We start from the raw sequence: 18,326 nt of genomic DNA, 5'->3' as shown, positions 1-18,326 counted from the left end.
AGCGTTCTCTGAAATCATCTCATTTACAGTTTCACATGGTGCAATATCACCCATTCGTTTTCGTTTCCTACTAGTGCAGCTCCCTCAAAATGGTCTAAAGGACCTTAGAGCACCCACCTGGGCTTTTGGTCTTCTCTTTTCCCTCCTTGTGATTCCTTCTATAAGATCATGTAAATCTAAAGGTAGATTTACTAATGAATATTTCCTCCTTCCTATTACCCTCCCTCTTAACACAATCTACCAAAATTTCTGCTTGTTTCCTTACTGAGTTTGTTGTCTTTCTAAACCAAATTATTTCTGTATATATGCATTTAATTCTTGGCACATTTCATATAAAGGTGAGGTTGTTCTGATGCCTCTGTCCCACTTCTTTCTACCTGTTTTTATACTCTTTTCTCTTGCACCCCAAATATGAGGAGCAGCTAGCCTCCCTTCCTCACAGATATAATAATGTATTGTTTCTACCCTCCCTAGTTTTCTGCTTCTTAAAATGATTAAAACAAATCCTGTGATTTTTTATTAAACTCTGTATGTAGCTTTTGAAAATTTTAAGCTTCTGAAGAGAAACGTCTTTCTTTGCTTTGTATTTTAATGTCAGCAAAGGCTGACTCAGGATGGCAGAGTGAGTACTAGCAGCTTTGCATCAGCTCCCCTAAAACCTCCACAATGACCAAGAAAATGTGTCAAACCAAATTCTGAGAAGCAGAACCAAGAGAAAGTCACAGAGAGTCATTTTTTCCACTGCAGGAAGGTTAGTACCTGACCATAGTATGGCCCCTTTCAATTACTCAAATAAATTGACCTTTGTAGTTTTCTCTAGCCTTTTTTTTTCTTCTACTCAAATATTACTGCTTTTTTTGTGGTTGTTTTTAATCTATCAGAAAGTGTTGCAAGTTCTCTTTTCTTTTAAAGGTCTCGTGTCTCCATTTTTCTCCCTGGAAGGTATATACTCAGCTTTACAGTATATGCAATTCTGAGTTTTGAGTTATTACATTTTTGAATATTTTATTCAAAAGTCTACACTGAATTACTGTAGAAGATCCTAGATCTTTTGTGATCCTGACTGAGATTCCTTGGCATTTGAAGATCCTCTTTCAAAAGCTTGCAGCATTATTTTTCTTCACCATGAGAGATCAGTAATTTGGGATGTGTAATCCTTTGACTTTGCTTTTGGGATTCTCTTTCAGAAATAACTGGTGCATCCTTTTCATATCCACTTTGTCCTCTGGTTTTAATAGAAGTGGATCATTTTTGTGATTTTTTGAAATACAGTGTACAGAAGGATTTTTTTGGTCGTGGATTTCAAGAAGTTCAGAGATTCTTAAAATATCTCTTCTCGACCTTTTGTCCACTTAACTTGTTTTCCATATCAGATATGCTATTTTCATTCTTCTTTTATTTAAAATTTCTTTCTATCTCATGGAATCATTGATTCCTATTCCATATACTTTAACTTAATTATATTAAGATTCCAAATTTTCCTCTGAGTCTTTGCTTGTAATTGATAAAGAAAGATTTTCTTTGTTGATCTCTACTACTGTTACACACACACACACACACACACATACACACATTTATATATAGGTGTGTGTTTGTATGCATCTGTATATATATACATATATATACACAGAGATGTGTGTATTCATGTGTATATATATGTGTGTGTGTATATTTGTGTGTATATATAAATACATTTTGTTTTCTTGAAATATGTAGTATGGTATGTTTATATAGGTTATAAATAGGCATACACACATATGTATACACATATAAATACACACACATATATAAAACATATACACATGTGTGTTTGTATTTATAATATTGGTCAGTATCCTTTTTCGTTTGCTCATCTCTGCTTCGTCAGTTCCAGACCTAAGACTCCATGTCAAGGTCAGTCACTGTGCTGTGTTGCATTTGTGGGTCAGGTGAAATGATCAGTCCTACTTAGTCTCACCTAGTGTCCCTGGCATTTCTTCACTGACCTTTACTTCCAAACACTAAGGTTCTTTGGATATTTGAGACTCAGAAAATTGAGTATGAAGGAATCTTTAGAAAATCTCAGTACAGAGTTCTAGTGATATCAGAACACTTGGAAATCGAGGCTACTCTGAAGACCGCCAAAACAGCAGTATGATCTACATTTTCCCAGGGGCTCCAAAGCACCACCCTAAAGTTTCTGACACCCTTGAGCCTTCTCAGGGGAAGTTTTGCTCTCTTACAGACTGTGGAGACTGAACTTTTTTATTTTATTTTATGTTTATTTATCTATTTTTAGTTTCCAATATTCATTTCAACAGAATTTTGAATTCCAAATTTTCTCCCCATCTCTCCCCTCCCCCACCCCAAAACTCTATGCACTCTGATTACCCCTTGCCCCAATCTGCCCCACCTTCTATCACACCCCTCCCTTTCCTTAGCTGTTCCTAAATGATTTTACTTTTTCAATTTCTATTGTACCCAGATTTTACCAAATCTTACTTAGAAGTTACCCTAGTATTAATAAAAATCTTAGGCAATATATACATACATATAAACACATACATATGTACTCACATATACACTGATGCACACATGTACATTTATACACATGCATACACACAGAAATACATGCACATATATATGTATACACACATACACACGTGTGCACAGACAGACATACATATGCATGTACATATACATATACATATACATACACATGCCGTCTCTCCTTATGAATCAATTTAATCAATAATTCTTCGGTATATGCCTTATATTTCTCTTGGTTCTTGCATGGCAAATCTTCTATTAACTTTGGAATTTTTTAAAAATTAAGTCTTGAAAGTCTCTGAATTTATCAAATGTCCACTTTTCTCTCACTGAGGATAACACTTAACCTGCCAGGGTATGATATTTTTGGTGGGAGACCCAGTTCTTTTGCTCTTTGACATATTATGTTCTAAGACTTTCAATTTTTTCATGTCTCTGCTGCTAGGTTTTGTGTGAGTCTTATTTTGGCACCACCATATTTAAATTGTTTTAATCTTGCTGCTTTAATATTTTATCCTTCTGCTGGGAATTTCCAAATTTGACTATTATATTCCTATGAATTTTCCTCATAGGATCCCTTGTAAGTGGTGATTGATTTTTTTACATTTCTACTTTCCCTCCTTGTTTTAATGATTCAGAACAATTTTCTTTAATTATTTTTTATATTATTTTACCAACATTTTTTATTATAACTTTCATTTAGTCTGATTATTTTTATATTTTCTGTTCTTAATCTAGTCTCCAAATTTGTTGCTTTTCTCTTTTACCTTTAGTCCATAATTCTTGAATTTTTTATTCTGGGGATAGAAGGCAGTGAGGTAGGCAGGAAGCGGTCTTAGGAGGTAGGCATCCTCTTCTGTCATGGATATTTCCTGGTTTCCTCTGTTCAGGGTGATTGCCATGGAACAGAATGGTCACACCATCTCTAGATGACTCCAAGAGTTCAGCTTCCCAGATCATGATTCATGTGATTTCATGATAGTTTCATTGACTTCTATCCAGATCTGAAGTTTGGCATGGATTGCTTCATCTGATGCTTCTTACATGTCTGAGTGCACTTTTTCCAGGTTGCATCTGGCGATCTCCAGGTCCAGCTTGTCCAGAGCCATGGCTTCTTCTCATAGCATATGGACCTAGGAATTGTATTCACTGCGACAGACCCACTGCTAACAAAATACGTGGAGGAGGTGCCATCCTCACTATGTATGGTCACCTGCATGGTGGGTCTTTTGTAGCAAGGATCTTAAAGGTCTCACTCTGGGCTGGGACATCCACCTGCGTCACCTTGGCCTCGTTGAAATACACCTGCATTGGGGAGGTGATGGGTGGGCCATGCCTGTTGCTTTGCTTAAAGGAAGTTTCACTGTCTGTTCTATTTTTTCATTATTCATATTTTCGTTAATTATTTCTTGATCTCTTATAGTTTCCCTGGCTTCCCCTTGCTCAAATACAATTGTTAAGGTGTCACTTTCTTCCTTAAGATTCTAGATCGCCTTTTCTAATTGGTTGACTTTCTTTTCACAGCTTCCTTTTCTTTTCTTGGATTACTCCTTTTTTTTCTTAGTTTTTCCTTCATCTCTTTCATTTGATTTTGAAACACTTTTTAAAGATTTTCTAAGAATTATTTTTGGACAGGTGACCATTTGACATTGCTACTATGAAAATGAATCCTGGTAATTTCTACTTCCATATTAGCTTTCTATGTTTGGATTCTTTCTCCTTTGCCTGCGCATTTTTTTTTTGTAAAAGTTTAATTTTTGTTATTATCTCTATTCTAAGGTATGGGGGATGGTGCTCCTTGCGCCAGATCTTCAATTCTCTCCTCTTGCCTGGAGGAAGAATTGATACAGTGGCATTAGATGGGGGAGAAGGGCTGGTACTTATGGTAATCCATCATTACTGGGAATGGGTTTAAGAGGGAACAATGCATATATATATTTAGAAGTGTATAAAAGTCGTCTAAATTCAGAAGAAAAAAATGGTTGGGGAATAGGGAGGTGAGAGAGGACAAAGAAGAGATATTTAGAGGGGAGGGGAAGTGATTAGGTAAAGGGGGGTTATAGAAGAGTGTTTTATGGGAATAACTGGACAATGGAGGGATCCTTGGAAGGGGTAGGCAAGTAATAGGACGGTAAGATAGTGGGTAGAAGGAAAATAAAGGAGGTAAGTGGGATAGGAAATGAGAGATATGCATAAACATAAGAAAAAACAGATCAGGAGTGGAAGATGTTTGGGAAATTACATACATATACATACATATATATGTACTTAGGTATGCATGTGTATATGTGTGTGTACATGTAAATATAGCTATAGAGAAACTTATATAAACTTGATTGTTATATTCTGAGGGGGTGAGAACAAAGTTAAGAAGTGCACAGCAGATAACAAAAGAAGCTTACAAGGAAGGAAAGATCAGTAATTTTCAACCCAAGTATATTTATCATACAAACTTTCTTCAAAGAAAACTTATTTTTACATCATTTGAATCTTCTGTTATGTTCCGCTATGAATTTGACATGTTTTTTAAACTTTGTATTTAAGTTTCTATATTTAATTTATGATATATTTTCATTCTTTTCTGTATTCTGTATTTGTATTGTGATATTTGAGTCTAAAAAGAATTTAAAAACTGAAATGACCAAGTCAATTAAAAAAAAAAGAAATAGCAATCAATGATTTCCCCAATTGGTGCTAAAATAAAAGCCTTTGACAAAATATAGTAGTCATTCCTCTATTTACCTATGACGATCAGCAAGCAATATCCGTAATGGAGATGAGGTAGAAGTCTTCCCAGTAAAGTAAGGGGTGAAGGAAGGATGTCCATCATCACCACTATTATTAGTTAGTTATAGCAACAAAAGAAGAAGAATAAATTAAAGGAAATATAATGGGCAACTAGGACACCAACTTTTCCTCTCTACAAATAATATGATGTTATACCTAGAAAAAGCTAGGGAACCAACTAAAAAGCCTATTAGAAACTATTAACGACTTTACCAAAATTGCAGGATACAACATAAACTGACATAGATTATCAGCATTTCTAGATTTGACCAACAAAGTCTAGAAGCAAGAGACAGAAAAAGAATTTCGATTTAAAATAACTGTAGGCAATATAAAATACTGGGGAGTCTACCTGGCAAAACAAATTCAGGAACTATAGGAACACGAATATAAAACACTTTTCAAACAAATGAAGTCAGATCTAAACAATTAAAGCAGTGCTAATTACTCATTGGTATGCTTAGTCAATATGGGAAAAATGATAATTCTACCTAAATCAGTCGATTTATTCAGTGATGTAACAATCAAACTACCAAAAAATTTGTATATAGAATTAGAAATATAATAATGAAATCCAACTGAAATAACAAAAGTTCAAAGATACCAAGGGTATCAATAATAAAAAAAATGTGAAACAAAGTGGTCTAGCTGTACCAGAATTCAAGGTGTATTATAATGTGGAAATTGTCAAAACATCTGTTACTGGATAAGAAACAGAGTGGTAGATTAGTTGCATTATACTAAGTGACCAAAGCAATCTAGTATATAATAAATTCAAAGATCCAGATTTTTTGCAGTAAAATCTCATTATTTGGGAAAACAACTACTGGGAAAACTGGCCAACATTATGGTAGTGACTAGGTATGGATGAACATCTCACACTGTATACCAAGACAATTTCCAAATGAGTACTTGATTTACATATAAAGGATGATATCATAAGCCAATTTAGAGAGCATGAAATAGGTCATCTGCCAGATAAATAGATAAGGTAAAAAATTAGAATGAAAGACAATACAGATTGCCTTATAAAATGCAAAATACAAAAATTTAATTATATAAAATTTTTTAAAAATTGCACAACTAAAACCAATGCAAGGAAAGTTATGAGGAAGGCAGAAAACTGGGGGAAAATTTGCAAACAGTATTGCTGGAAAAGGCCTCATTTCTCAAATACATAGATAACGGAGTCAAATTTATAAAAATTAAAGTCATCCACCAATTGACAAATCATCGAAGGATATGAACAACTAGTTTTCAGACAAAGAAATCAAATTTCTCCATGGTCACATGAAAAAAAATATTCTAAATCATTCTGGGTAAGAGAAACGTAAATTAAGAGAGCTGTGAGTTACCACCTTATATCAATCAGAATAGCTAATGTGACAAAAAAGGATATTGTTCGATTTTGGAGGGACATGTGAAAATAGGGACACTAAAGCACTGTTGGTGGAATTTTGAACTGAACCAAGTGTTATAGAGAGGAAATCGTAACTATGCCCAAAGAGCAATAAAACTGCCCATACTCTGATCTAACACTGCTTGGTCTACATTCCAACAACATCCAAAAAAGGGGAAAAGGACCTATCTGTACAAAAAAAAGAAATTTGGAGCAGCTCTTTTTGTGGTGGGTAAGAATTAGAGATTAAAGGAATGTCCATCAATTAGGGAATCGCTAAAGGAGGTGTAATATAAGATAATGATGGAATATTACTGTACCACAAAAAATGATGAACGCAAAGATTTCTGAAATACGTGAAAAGATTTACACAAACTGACGCATAATAAAGTGATCAGAACCAGGAGATCATTGCACACAGTAGTAGCTATATTCAATGAAGAAATGTCAGGGGCAAAACCAAGAGAGCAGAGTACAAGAAATGACCTGCTTCAGCTCTCCCCCCAAAACCTCAAAAAATCTGGGTAATCAGAATGCAAGCTGTTCTGGTGTGGGGAGAGGTGGGGAGAAAATTTGAAATTCAAAATTATGTGTAACTGAATGTTGAAAATAAATAAATTTAATTAGAAGAAAAGAACTGCCACTGACTTAGCTATTCTCAGCACTAAAATGATCCAAGACAATCCCAAAGGTTTAATGATGAAGCATACTGTCTACCTCTAGAGAAAAAAACAGATATAGATTGAATACAGACTGAGCTATGCTATTTTTCACTCTTTCAATTTTTCTTTCGTCTTTTTATACAAAATGGCAAATATGGAAATGTTTTTTGCAGTTTATATGTATTATCTATATCCTATTGCATACCCATCCCAGGGAGAAGAAAGGGGAAGGAGGTAGGCAGGGATAGAATTTTAAATGAAAATATAAAAAAATTAACGAAATCTATCTTTCCTAATTACCCGGACACTGGTGCCTTCCCTTTCAGACAAACATATGCATATATTTACATTCTATTCATCCTTATAAATTTATCGTGCATTGTCAAACACTACATACATGTTGTCTCACCTGAGAGAATCGAAGCACCTTGAGAAGCCTTTTATTTTTGAATCACCAAGGGTGAACTTAGAGCCTGGTCAATATTTGATGCTTATTAACTGTTTACGATGATTATGCATCAAACAGGACCAGTGAACATCTGACCTGCCACCACACATGCATAAGTATCCCCCTTTTTCATCAACAAGGAATGAAAATTAAGTCCATCTTATGTTTCACTGAAGGAAGGGATGATTTTCTCCTACCCAATGCCTTCACTCAGGATCCAAAATGTGGGCTGTTCAGGTCAAAACTTATTTTTCTCTCACGACTAATTGTTTCAGTTTCAGTGGCTCTTGTTTTCCATCTCATTATCTTCTACTTTTCCTTCTCACATTCTGGAAGCCTTATTCTATCATTAAAAAATTCACTGAAGACAGACCTGTGCCTGCCCCCCCCCCAAAAAAAACCTATTATGCATAAATGGTTTTTACAAACATATATATATATATTTGACCTCATCAGGATAGTCTAAGCTCCATGAATGCTTCTCAATTTTTTTTTTGTTTGTGTCCCCATCACCTAGGACAACACAGGTCATATAGCAGAACACTAATAAATGACCACTGAGTATCAGCTGGGTCTGCTCTAGGTGGCAGGCTGCCTGCCTCATGGGGCTCTGATTCAGAAACTATTGAGTGATGATGGGCAAGACAACCCAGAACTGGCAGCTGTTGTCCTGAAGGACTTCTGAGAGGTGCTGGTCAAGACTTAATTTTCAGGGTAGGTGTGATGCCTGACCAAACTCCCATAGGAGCAACCAACACCATGAGTACTCATTCCAGGGCTGAAAGGGTCTGCCAGCACAGTGTCCTACAGGAGAAGCAGTGGCACCAGTTTAATCATCTGGAGGTCAGGAACAACAAATTCCTACAACATTTGGTGTCAGAATCAGGAGAATACCTGATCTGAAGTCAGGAAAGTCTAAGTTCAAAACCTACCTTAGGCATATTAGCTGTAGCAATCTAAGCAATTAACTCATCCTCTGTCTGCCTCAGTTTTCTCATCTGAAAAATGATGACAATATAGAACCTACTTCCTGCATTGTGGAGAGGATCAAATGAGAAAATATGTGTAAAATATTTTGGAAAGGTTAAAGTGCTACGTAAATGATAGCTGTTGTCATTATTGGTGACCCAAGAGAGCAGAAAATGAGATGGACCCAAGAGTCACATGACACATGGAACATGTGCCCTCTATCCAGCTAAGCCAAGAGTCTGAGGCTGTCTTCTGGGGCTAAGATATTAGACCATTCTACCCAGTGTTTTCTTTTCTGGGTGAGGCCTTTTATGGAGGCCTTGTCATTATTAGGCAAGTCTCAATAATTTTGGCTCCACTCCCATTCAGTTCTATTCAATACAAGATACACCAGACCTTTGGTCCTTGCCTTAACTAACTGTAATACATGCTGATCCCCTCAGACCTACATCTCTAAGAACCATAACACCTTTTTCATCGCATAAGAGAGGAAATAGTGAGATGTTGGTTTATGGGGAGTGAGGCAGCAGGGTGGGCCACCACATCCTGGGCTAGCCTCCAGTCTGCCTACCTTTCCTCTCTGCACAGTTGAGGTTGGGAAGCCTAGGAAAGAACAGGAGATTCACCATGGACCCCACAAGCACTTTCTTGCTTTATATAGGTGTGTCTCTAAGGTTAGGCTTTAGGAAGGGACCTAAGGAAGAGACAGAACCATTTGGGGAAGAACAGAACAGCCATGTCTGCTTGAAGGGCTCTTCTTTCCTCTTCTGACCAAAGCAGAATTAGAGACTCTGGGGCTTTGGGGAGAGGTGGGGATGGGTCAGTGTGGGCTGGAGGGGAGGCACCTCTGACCTGAGCTTCTCTTACAGGGCTGTGTCTGACCTGGGCAGTGAGGGCACAGATGGGTGAGTTCGACCCCCAACAAGCCACTGTTCCCTTCCTCTTCTTCAGCCTGGTCAATTCAGAAATCTATTTCTAGAATAAGAAGGGATGGAAATCAGGGACATTGTAGTGAATGAATTATGTGACTCAGGGAAGAGTTTCAGAATCTGGTGGTGAAGGAGAAATGGGGCCAGAAGAATCTCTGGGAGTCAAATTCATTTCCTTCTCAGACCCAATTGCCAGGCCCACTCTCTGGGCGGTCCCGAGTCCTGTGGTCCCCAAGGGAGCAAACATGACCCTCAGGTGCCAAGGCCATCTGGAGAGTGACCGATTCCAGCTCTGGAAGGATGGAGAACTTAGAGAGGAGAGAAATTCCTCCTGGCAGCAGACAGATTTCGTGCTAAGGAATGTGGATGACTTGAGAGATGGGAGAAGCTACAGCTGCCGCTCTGGGCAGGGGCCCTTGTGGACAGAATTCAGTGAAGCCCTGGCCCTCATGGTGACAGGTGAGTGCAGTTCTACAAACACCCCTGGTGGGAAGGAGGCATGTCCTGAGAGCCCACACCACTCTCTGGACCATCACTTACAAGTGGGACAAAGCCTCAGCCTTTGCTACCTGCCTCCCCTTATCACCCCACCTTCCCTAGTCTCTGGGAAAGTCTGGCTACCCAGCTCACAATGGGTTCTTTAGTGTCAGGTCCTGGATTTGAACCCTTGGCTCCCAGCTCCACACCCAGGGATGTTTCCCCATCTGGTCAGTGTCACTTGGTGACCTGGCCCAGCTCTCTGGGCTACTCCTCTCTCCGAGGATATACAGCTACCTTTGGGAAGAGCACACAGCTTGACCAGAGCAGACTTTATCTAGTGGAACTTTCTGTCCCCTCTAAGGCCCAAAATGGCAAAATCCAGACTATCCAGTTATGTCTCCCATTGATCCCATCTGCCTGCATTATATCTTCATCAGTCTGCACGGTTGACAATATCACTTCTCCATGACCCACCATTCTGCCTTTTCTCAAACATTTCCCCCTCCTGAGAAGCCCTTCCCAACTTCATCCATCAATTTCCTTTACATGCTTAAGGCCCAACTCAGAACCTGGCTGATCCAGGATACTCTTCCTGATTGTATCCAGTAGCAATGTCCTGACCCTTGGCCTCCCCAGAGTGGTGCATACACTTCTCTAGTATGCCCACTCTAGCATCAAGATCCTTCCCACTATTCCAGAATGCCATTCATCTGTCCTGTGTTAGCAGGCAATGCAGTGAAAGCAAGGGACCTGAGATCAGGGCTGCAGCAGGGGATACAAATGTCTGTCTCCCAGGTCCTAGCTGAGTGACTGTGGGCCTTGTTTCCCTCTTCCATGACCTGAAGCTCATGGACACAATTCTATAATGGGGTTATTTGAGCTAAATCATGTGATCCCTGGGACAGTGAGTTCCTGAAGGTAGAAGGGGTTCGTGCTTCTCTAAACCTGTGGGGTACTCCAATTACTTTGCAGGAGGTGACTGATAGGTGGGTAATCAGTGAGGGCAGGAGAAGTGAACAAAAGCAAGTTCCACATAGAACTTCCCAGAGTGAGCACCCATCCTCCTCCGCCAGCCCCTGCCCACCCAAGGACACACATGGCTCTGCCAGCTTTGCTCTGAATTCACTGGAAGGGGGAGAGGAAGAGGGACCTTGGCTCCAGGTAGCAATGTGGGAAAATGTGTAGGACCCAGGACTGGGAATCTGGGCTTCCATCTAACCCCATAGTCATGGGAGGACAGAACTTTGCAATCCTAAGAACTTAAGAGAATTTGTCAGTGATGGTCAATCAAGATCTTGCCTTGGTCCAGCAGACCCAGGTGGGAGGCAGCAAGTTGGGCGTCTTGGAGCAAGTGAGAAGGTGGGGGAGGTAAGCTCCTTTGCCAATATCTCTGTACATTCAGCCTTCCTGTGCCCAGAACCTTTCTCTGAAGATGGCCCAGGAGGTCAGTTACACTGCCAGGAGCAAGCCTACAGAACATGACAAAGGAACTTTGGCAAGGGACCCTCAAGCCTGCCCTCTCCCTTCCCACCTCTGGCTCAGGGAATGATTTGAGGGGATCAAGAGGAGAGATCAGATTTTAAACTTCCTTCCTTCTTTCACAGGAGCCCTCCCAAAACCCTCTATTTCAGTCTTGCCTGGTGCCACAATATCCGCAGGGACAACAGTGACCATCCGGTGCCAAATGTCACCACAAGCACCCACTCAGGACTATAATTTTGCCCTGCTGGAGGGAAAGAGCCTGGAGCTGTTGCAGAGACAGAGCCCTGGGGGGACCTGGGCTGATTTCATACTTCTGTCTGTGAGACCTGAGGACACTGGGAGCTACAGCTGCATTTATTATAAGAAGACAGTCCCGCACACAGGGTCCCATCCCAGCCAGACTTTAGAACTGACTGTACTTGGTGACTGAAGATGGAATCCCCCAAATTCCAAAATTCATTCCCTAGAAGGGGCCCACAGATTTATGGGGGACAGCATAAAGTCCTGGGAATTCTGAAGTGATGGTACAGGGGGAGGCTGGATAATACCTTGGGACTTCTCCTATTCTACATGGACTCAGCTTTGGGCCCCAGGATAGTGGGGGTGTTCCCAGCTCAAGGCAGACCCCAGACAACAAAGTGAGAAGAGATGAAAGATTGCTCCTTCTCCTCTCACTAAAGGATTGGGGAAGGGGCATTGACATCTAACCTTGACACTTGGTGTCTCTCTTTCCTGAAGGACAACTCCCCAGGCCCATATTTTGGGCCCAAACTAGCCTGATGACCCCAAAAGCCAACATTACTCTCTGGTGCTCAAGGCCCCAAGCTGTCTTTCCTTCAAGAGGTGACATTCACTCTATGGAAGGATGGGACCCAGGAACCTTTACAGCAGCAGACCTCTTCACATCTCTGGATTAGCTTCCTCCTCCCATCTCTGAGACCTGAGGACACTGGGAGCTACAGCTGTACTTACACACACCGAGAAACCTCTACTAGAAGATCAGAGCACAGCGAGGCCCTGGAGCTGATTGTGCCAGGTGAAGGTAGTGTGTGGGGCCCAGAACAATTCTGAGTGTGATCTCTGTGCTCTCTGTCCAGTCAGCGGCCTCACAGAGACAAAGCCTTTAGTCTACACAGTCAGCTCTGCCCTGAGGCCTGGCAGGACTCTGGGGACTTGGAAGACAAGAGGCATTTCTACAGTGATCTAGACTCTTGGGAAGAAAGGTGATAGTGGTAATTGAGTTGTGGGTTAGGAGAGGAGTCACAGATACCCAGAGCTGAAATAAGCATTAGGGGTTCTTGAGGTTAAACACTCCCATTGCCAATGAACAAAGCAGGCCCATAGAGAAAGGATTTGTCCAAGGTCACACAAGAAGTAAGTGACAGACAATGTAAATGAACCAGAATCCTCCCACTCCTGGATATGATTTGAGCCTTGGTTTTAGGACTAGCCCTGGGCCTATCTGGAATCCCCTATGTAAAAAGTGAGGGGTCATGACCTTACCCCCCCCATGAGTCATCATATGCATGAGAACATAGATTGGATGAGCTCCTTCAAACATAAACATTGCCTTAGATTCATATCTATCTAAAGTTAGAAGTTTATGAGTGATCTTGTCAAACAGATGTGATAACTGAGGCTCCTGGGCAACTAGGTAGCTCAATGCATAGAATGTGGGATTTGAATTTAGGAAGACATTGGTATCAGATATTAATTAGATTTTTGACCCTGAGCAAGTATCTTAACTCCTTTTGCTTCAGTTTCTTCATATGTAAAATGAGATGAGAAAGGAAATGGCCTTCCACTCCACTATCTATTCCAAGAAAAGCTCAGATGGATTAATTAAAAGTCAGACATGACTGAAAGAACTAGAGAACCAAACTGAGACTCAGACAGGGCAAGTGAATGGCCCATGGTCCCAAATGGCCTCAGAGGCAAAGCAAGGACTTGACCTAAGTGTCCTAACTTCCAGTCCTCTGTTCTCCCTCTGACAGGATCTCTCCCAAAACCTTCCCTCTCAGCCCTTCCAGCCCTTGTGGTGGAACCCGGGACACATATGACTCTCCAGTGCTGACAGCCCCTACACACATTTCTCCATGGTGTGACATTCAGTCTGATTAAAGTGGGGACCCCTCAGGCCTTGCAGAGCCAGAACCCAGCTGGGAACTCAGCTGTCTTTTCCCTCCTCTCTGTGAGGACCCAGGATGCTGGAAACTACAGCTGTGTCTATCATCAGAGGATGACTCCATACCATGTATCTGAACCCAGTGAGGCCGTAGTGATCTGGGTGACAGGTGAGAGTGTGTTCAGATTCCTAAGGCATAAAGCAGAGGTTTCAGACTCAAGTGTGTTTGGCAGGCTAGGAATGCAGAGAATGCTTATTATTCTGGGCTCTTTTGAGCTTTATGAGATAGCAGTTATGACAAAGGTTGGGTGTCCCTAAGGAAGGGGAGAGCAAAGGCAGAAGGATGAACTAGGTAAGCCTTCAACTTGTTCCAAAATCAAGGGACAATGATGGAAAGAAGAAATAATTCTCTTTATGGAGGTGGGCCCAGAGAACGTATAAGGTTTATCGTCCATTTCTCTCCAGGGAAGGACATTTGTGGCAAGGAATGATCAAAATTTCAAAGGAAGTGAAAACTAATGGTCAGGAAGTTTTTCAGGGACTTCCTAGCTCTTGTTTCCCCCATGCCCCACTGTCATTACACTGAGCATGGCCCTTAAGGGTTTTTGGTATCTTTTTGATTTTCCAGATGCACTCCCCAAGCCTTCCCTCTCAGCTTGGCCTCAGGTGGTTTCAGGAGCCAACATGACCCTCCTGTGTCAGGCGCCCTTGTGGGGTAGCAGCTTTATTCTGTACAAGGAGCGAGATAAGAAAATCCTGGCCAGTATGAATAACACTCAAGATGGGGCCAAGTTCTTCCTGATGCACATGACCACAAGAGACTCTGGGAATTACACCTGTAGCTATCAACTTCGCAACAATGGAAGTCTCTGGACACAACACAGTGACCCCCTGCAGATCATAGTGACAGGTGAGCTGAAGAAGCCCCCAGGACCCACTGGAGGTGCCAATGACCACTGTCATTCTCAGACTCTACAAGGAAATGAAATAAATGACTTGTCTCAGGCCAAGAGACAATAGTAACCTTGACATTTTCCTCAATTTTAGGCCCAGAGAGACCAAGGCTGTGAGCTGGGTCACAAGGTTCCCTTCCCATATGTCCTAGTGACCCTCGTATCACTATCCCACTTTCTGTGGCTTTCCAACCTAGTTCCAAGGAATTTGTCCACTCTGAGCACCATTTGTGCCAAATGGGGGAATGCTGGTGTTGGACATCTCTGGAGGGAGATAAAGGAGAAAATATGGGGATATTTTTAGTGGGAAGGTGAGGGTCCCCTAAAAAGAGTGATTTATGAAGACTTTTTTCTCTCCACCATCTCAGGTACAGAGTCCAACAATACCCTCCTCATCACCTTCATCCGTGTTTCTTTCCTCCTCTTCTTCCTGTGCCTTGTCTTGCTGGCAATTCTCTGCCAAAGATCCATCCCTGTGGGTGAGAAAGTGTTGTATACCTCAGTGTCTTAACAATAGAAATGGGTAAGGAACCCTTATTTCCTCCTTTGAGACTTTCCTTAACCTTGTTTATTGCCTTCTCATGTTTATCTCACTAGGGTCTTTACAAGAAGAGAGTCCAAGGAGGGAAGGAGATTCAGGTCTCATCCCATAATCCCCTGTTGCTTTCTTGCCATGTATTCCTCCACCTTCTATACTAGACAGCATTTCTGGGGGGAAAGGATGCTCACAGAGCCTCCCAGAGCGAACTACAGTGCCCTGAACTATTTTTTTCCCTTTCTCCCTGTCCCAGGTGGCTTTCTTGCCCATTTCTTTCTTTGAGTACCTCCTTGCTCCCCCAGCATGACACCACCAGAGAGGAGGACCCATGTAAGATATCTGGGCAGGAATACAGCATGATAATTCCTTAGGGGGATGGAATTGTGGCAGGGAATTCTGGTCCTGGGAGCTGTGGGAATGATGGAAACTTCCCTCTACTTCAGATGCAAAAGTGCCCAAGGAGAGAACAAGGGAACTGTTGATGAGGTAGCTTGTTCTGTCCTCCACCTGAAGGAGCCTGTTTCATCCTTGACCCTAACTTTTCCTGATAGCCTCTTGTCTCAGAGTTGGATCACTTCTTAATCACTTCCTTATTCCATTCCTTCTAATCATCCAATGTGAGGTCTCTAGATTGGGGATTCCCTAGCATATTGGGGTAATTTATTAAATATTATAATCACTGTACTTCCATACCATTTATTTCCTTAGAAACTTTACGGAGCTAATTTTTGTGCAATTAAAGTAATGAGACAGAGAATGCACCCATGGTTTGACCAGACAGACTGTCAAAGCATCGTGACATACCAATAGATTAAGAACTCTTGCTCCAAAGTCATTTAGAGTTCCCTTAACCCTGTATTCCTCCTTCAGATCTCCATGGCTGAAGACATGAAGGGAATGACCTACGCTCAGCTGAACATTAGAGCCTTGAATGAGAGTAAATCCAGTCTCATGAAGAAATCCACAGAGTCCACCATCTATGCCACTATGTGCCCAGGAATTGAGGATATGGGCATCTTTCACAAAAGAAATTTTCTCATCCTCTCCTCTCTCATTCTCTCTTCTCCCACCTCCTTTCCTCTCCTTCTCCTAGATTTCATATATTTTGTAGTACATCTTCCCCAGGTTTCCATCACTGAGGAGCTATGATACCAATTCAATCATTTCTATATTTGTACATAACAACTACTTTCATCTACAAAAATGAGAAGCATACATACACACAGAGTAGAAAGGGAACAATCATCTCAAAGGGTTAGTTACTAGCACTTGCCAGGACCAGGAAAGGCCTTTTGAATTAGACTGGATTGGAACTGAGATTTAAAAGAATCCAGACAAACGATGAGGCAGATTAGAGGAAAGATAACATTCCAGACATGGCAGACAGCCACCAGAGAGGCATGGAGTCAGGAGACTATTGTGTACAAAGACAAAAATAAAAAATCAGCCTGGATAGCTCATTCATAGAGTGGAGGGAAATGAAGTGTAAAGAGGACTGGAAAAGGAGGAAGCCTCTGAGGCTCACCCCTCACTAGGCCTCTAATCTTTCCTCAGGCTCATGCCATGTATCCAGTCTGGTAACAAGTTTGTGTTTTCCAACTTTATAATATCTCTTATATGTGTCCATTCACACAGGTATTACCCTGTGTCTCACCTCATACCTGGATTATTGGAACTGCTTACTGGTGGGTCTGCCTGCCACCAGTCTCTCTCACTCCGGTCAGTTGTCCACTCTGCCAGTAAATTGATGACCCTAAAGTTCAGGTCAGACTACATCAGCCACCTAGTCAATAAACTCTACTACCCCAAAAACTCTAGCTTTGAATATGAACTTATACGTATTTCAAAACCATTTATAACCTCCTCCATGACATTTTAAGTCTCCTCCTATCTTATGTCCTCTTACATTCTCTTGGTGTGACTGCCCTTTGGATCCTAAACTGGTATTCATGTAGTCCAGTCCCACCCCCCATCCAACCATTATTACAGACATTGGTACATGAGAGGACAATTAATTTCACTTTAGTCTACCTAGAGGTGATGAAAATCTACATGAACACTCCCCAACCAATCCATATCAGCTATGTTCTCTCTCATATTATTTCCCAATTGTATGTACCTGTTCTTTTTCCCTAGAGAATTTTCAAGAATGAGAGCAAGGGCTGTTGTGTTTTGTGTCTTTGTATCTCAGTTACTAGCCAGGTAACTGGTAAGGACTAAACATTGAATAAAAAAATGGTAGATATTTTGGGGGTCTGATCATTTTTCTTTTGAGAAGCTCATGAGATATTTAACTTGAGATTTTCAAGATACTTAGGACTCACTCCCTACCTATATAAGTGAGTAATCTGCCTGTATACCAGCCACTTCCCAAATTAAAAGAAAAAGAAACGTGTACCAAATAAACAAAGTTAAGGAAAATAATCCAGATGATAGTCATATTCACACACTCATACATATGCACACTCACACATATGTGTGTATTTATCTATCAATCTATGTATATATGTAGTATGTATATGTATGAGTACATGTGGGAGTGTGTGTATATACATTGTGTCTATAACTTTTCAGTCAAGAATTGGATTTTCTAAAGAGAGGGAAGTAATCATTGTTTGAGCTTTATTCTCACTGAATTTTGTTCATGGAGGGAACAACTTACTCAGTTAAGTGTGGAAATCTAACTTGCCCCACAGGCATGAGGAGGAGAAAGGGGAAAGAAAAGGGAGAAGTGATTAGAAGAGAGAGAAGAAGTAGTAAGGGAAAATGGAGGGAGACTGATAGAAGGGAGGGAAGACTGAGGGAGGTGGTGGTCAAAAGTAAAACTCTTGAGGAGGGGAAGTGAGAAGGGAGAAATAGAAGCATAAGTGAAGCTGGGAGAGGAATACTATGGAGAGAAAGACACAGATAGTAATCACAGCTTTGAATGGGATGAACTTTTCCATAAAATGGAGGTGGACAGTAGAATGGATTAAAAACCATAATCCTATAATATGTACTTAACGAGAAACACATTTGAAATGGC

General features: G+C 41.0%; 1 protein-coding gene across 7 annotated transcripts; it reads left to right on the top strand.

Moving 5' to 3' along the window:
• Positions 1-9,252: 9,252 nt before the first annotated feature.
• On the top strand, positions 9,253-17,546 carry LOC140503494 (T-cell-interacting, activating receptor on myeloid cells protein 1-like). 7 transcript variants are annotated; one of them, XM_072607535.1, is made up of 7 exons: positions 9,260-9,455; positions 9,664-10,182; positions 11,808-12,727; positions 13,680-13,979; positions 14,439-14,720; positions 15,132-15,631; positions 16,172-17,546. In XM_072607535.1, exons 4-6 carry the CDS (start codon positions 13,925-13,927, stop codon positions 15,272-15,274), a joined length of 480 nt encoding a protein of 159 aa, XP_072463636.1. In that variant the 5' UTR covers positions 9,260-9,455; positions 9,664-10,182; positions 11,808-12,727; positions 13,680-13,924; the 3' UTR covers positions 15,275-15,631; positions 16,172-17,546. The 7 variants fall into 7 exon arrangements, with proteins under 7 accessions (XP_072463633.1, XP_072463632.1, XP_072463631.1 ...); XM_072607536.1 differs by having other exon boundaries at positions 9,261-9,455; positions 15,555-15,631; XM_072607532.1 differs by lacking the exons at positions 14,439-14,720; positions 15,132-15,631; positions 16,172-17,546 and having other exon boundaries at positions 9,253-9,455; positions 9,664-9,699; positions 9,907-10,182; ... (1 more) ...; positions 12,424-12,727; positions 13,680-13,862.
• Positions 17,547-18,326: the final 780 nt, after the last annotated feature.

This window comes from Notamacropus eugenii, chromosome 5 (genome assembly GCF_028372415.1).
Source record: "Notamacropus eugenii isolate mMacEug1 chromosome 5, mMacEug1.pri_v2, whole genome shotgun sequence".
NCBI classification, from domain to species: domain Eukaryota; kingdom Metazoa; phylum Chordata; class Mammalia; order Diprotodontia; family Macropodidae; genus Notamacropus; species Notamacropus eugenii.
Note: the sequence above shows the minus strand (reverse complement) of the source record. Positions and strands in the feature narration are given on the sequence as shown.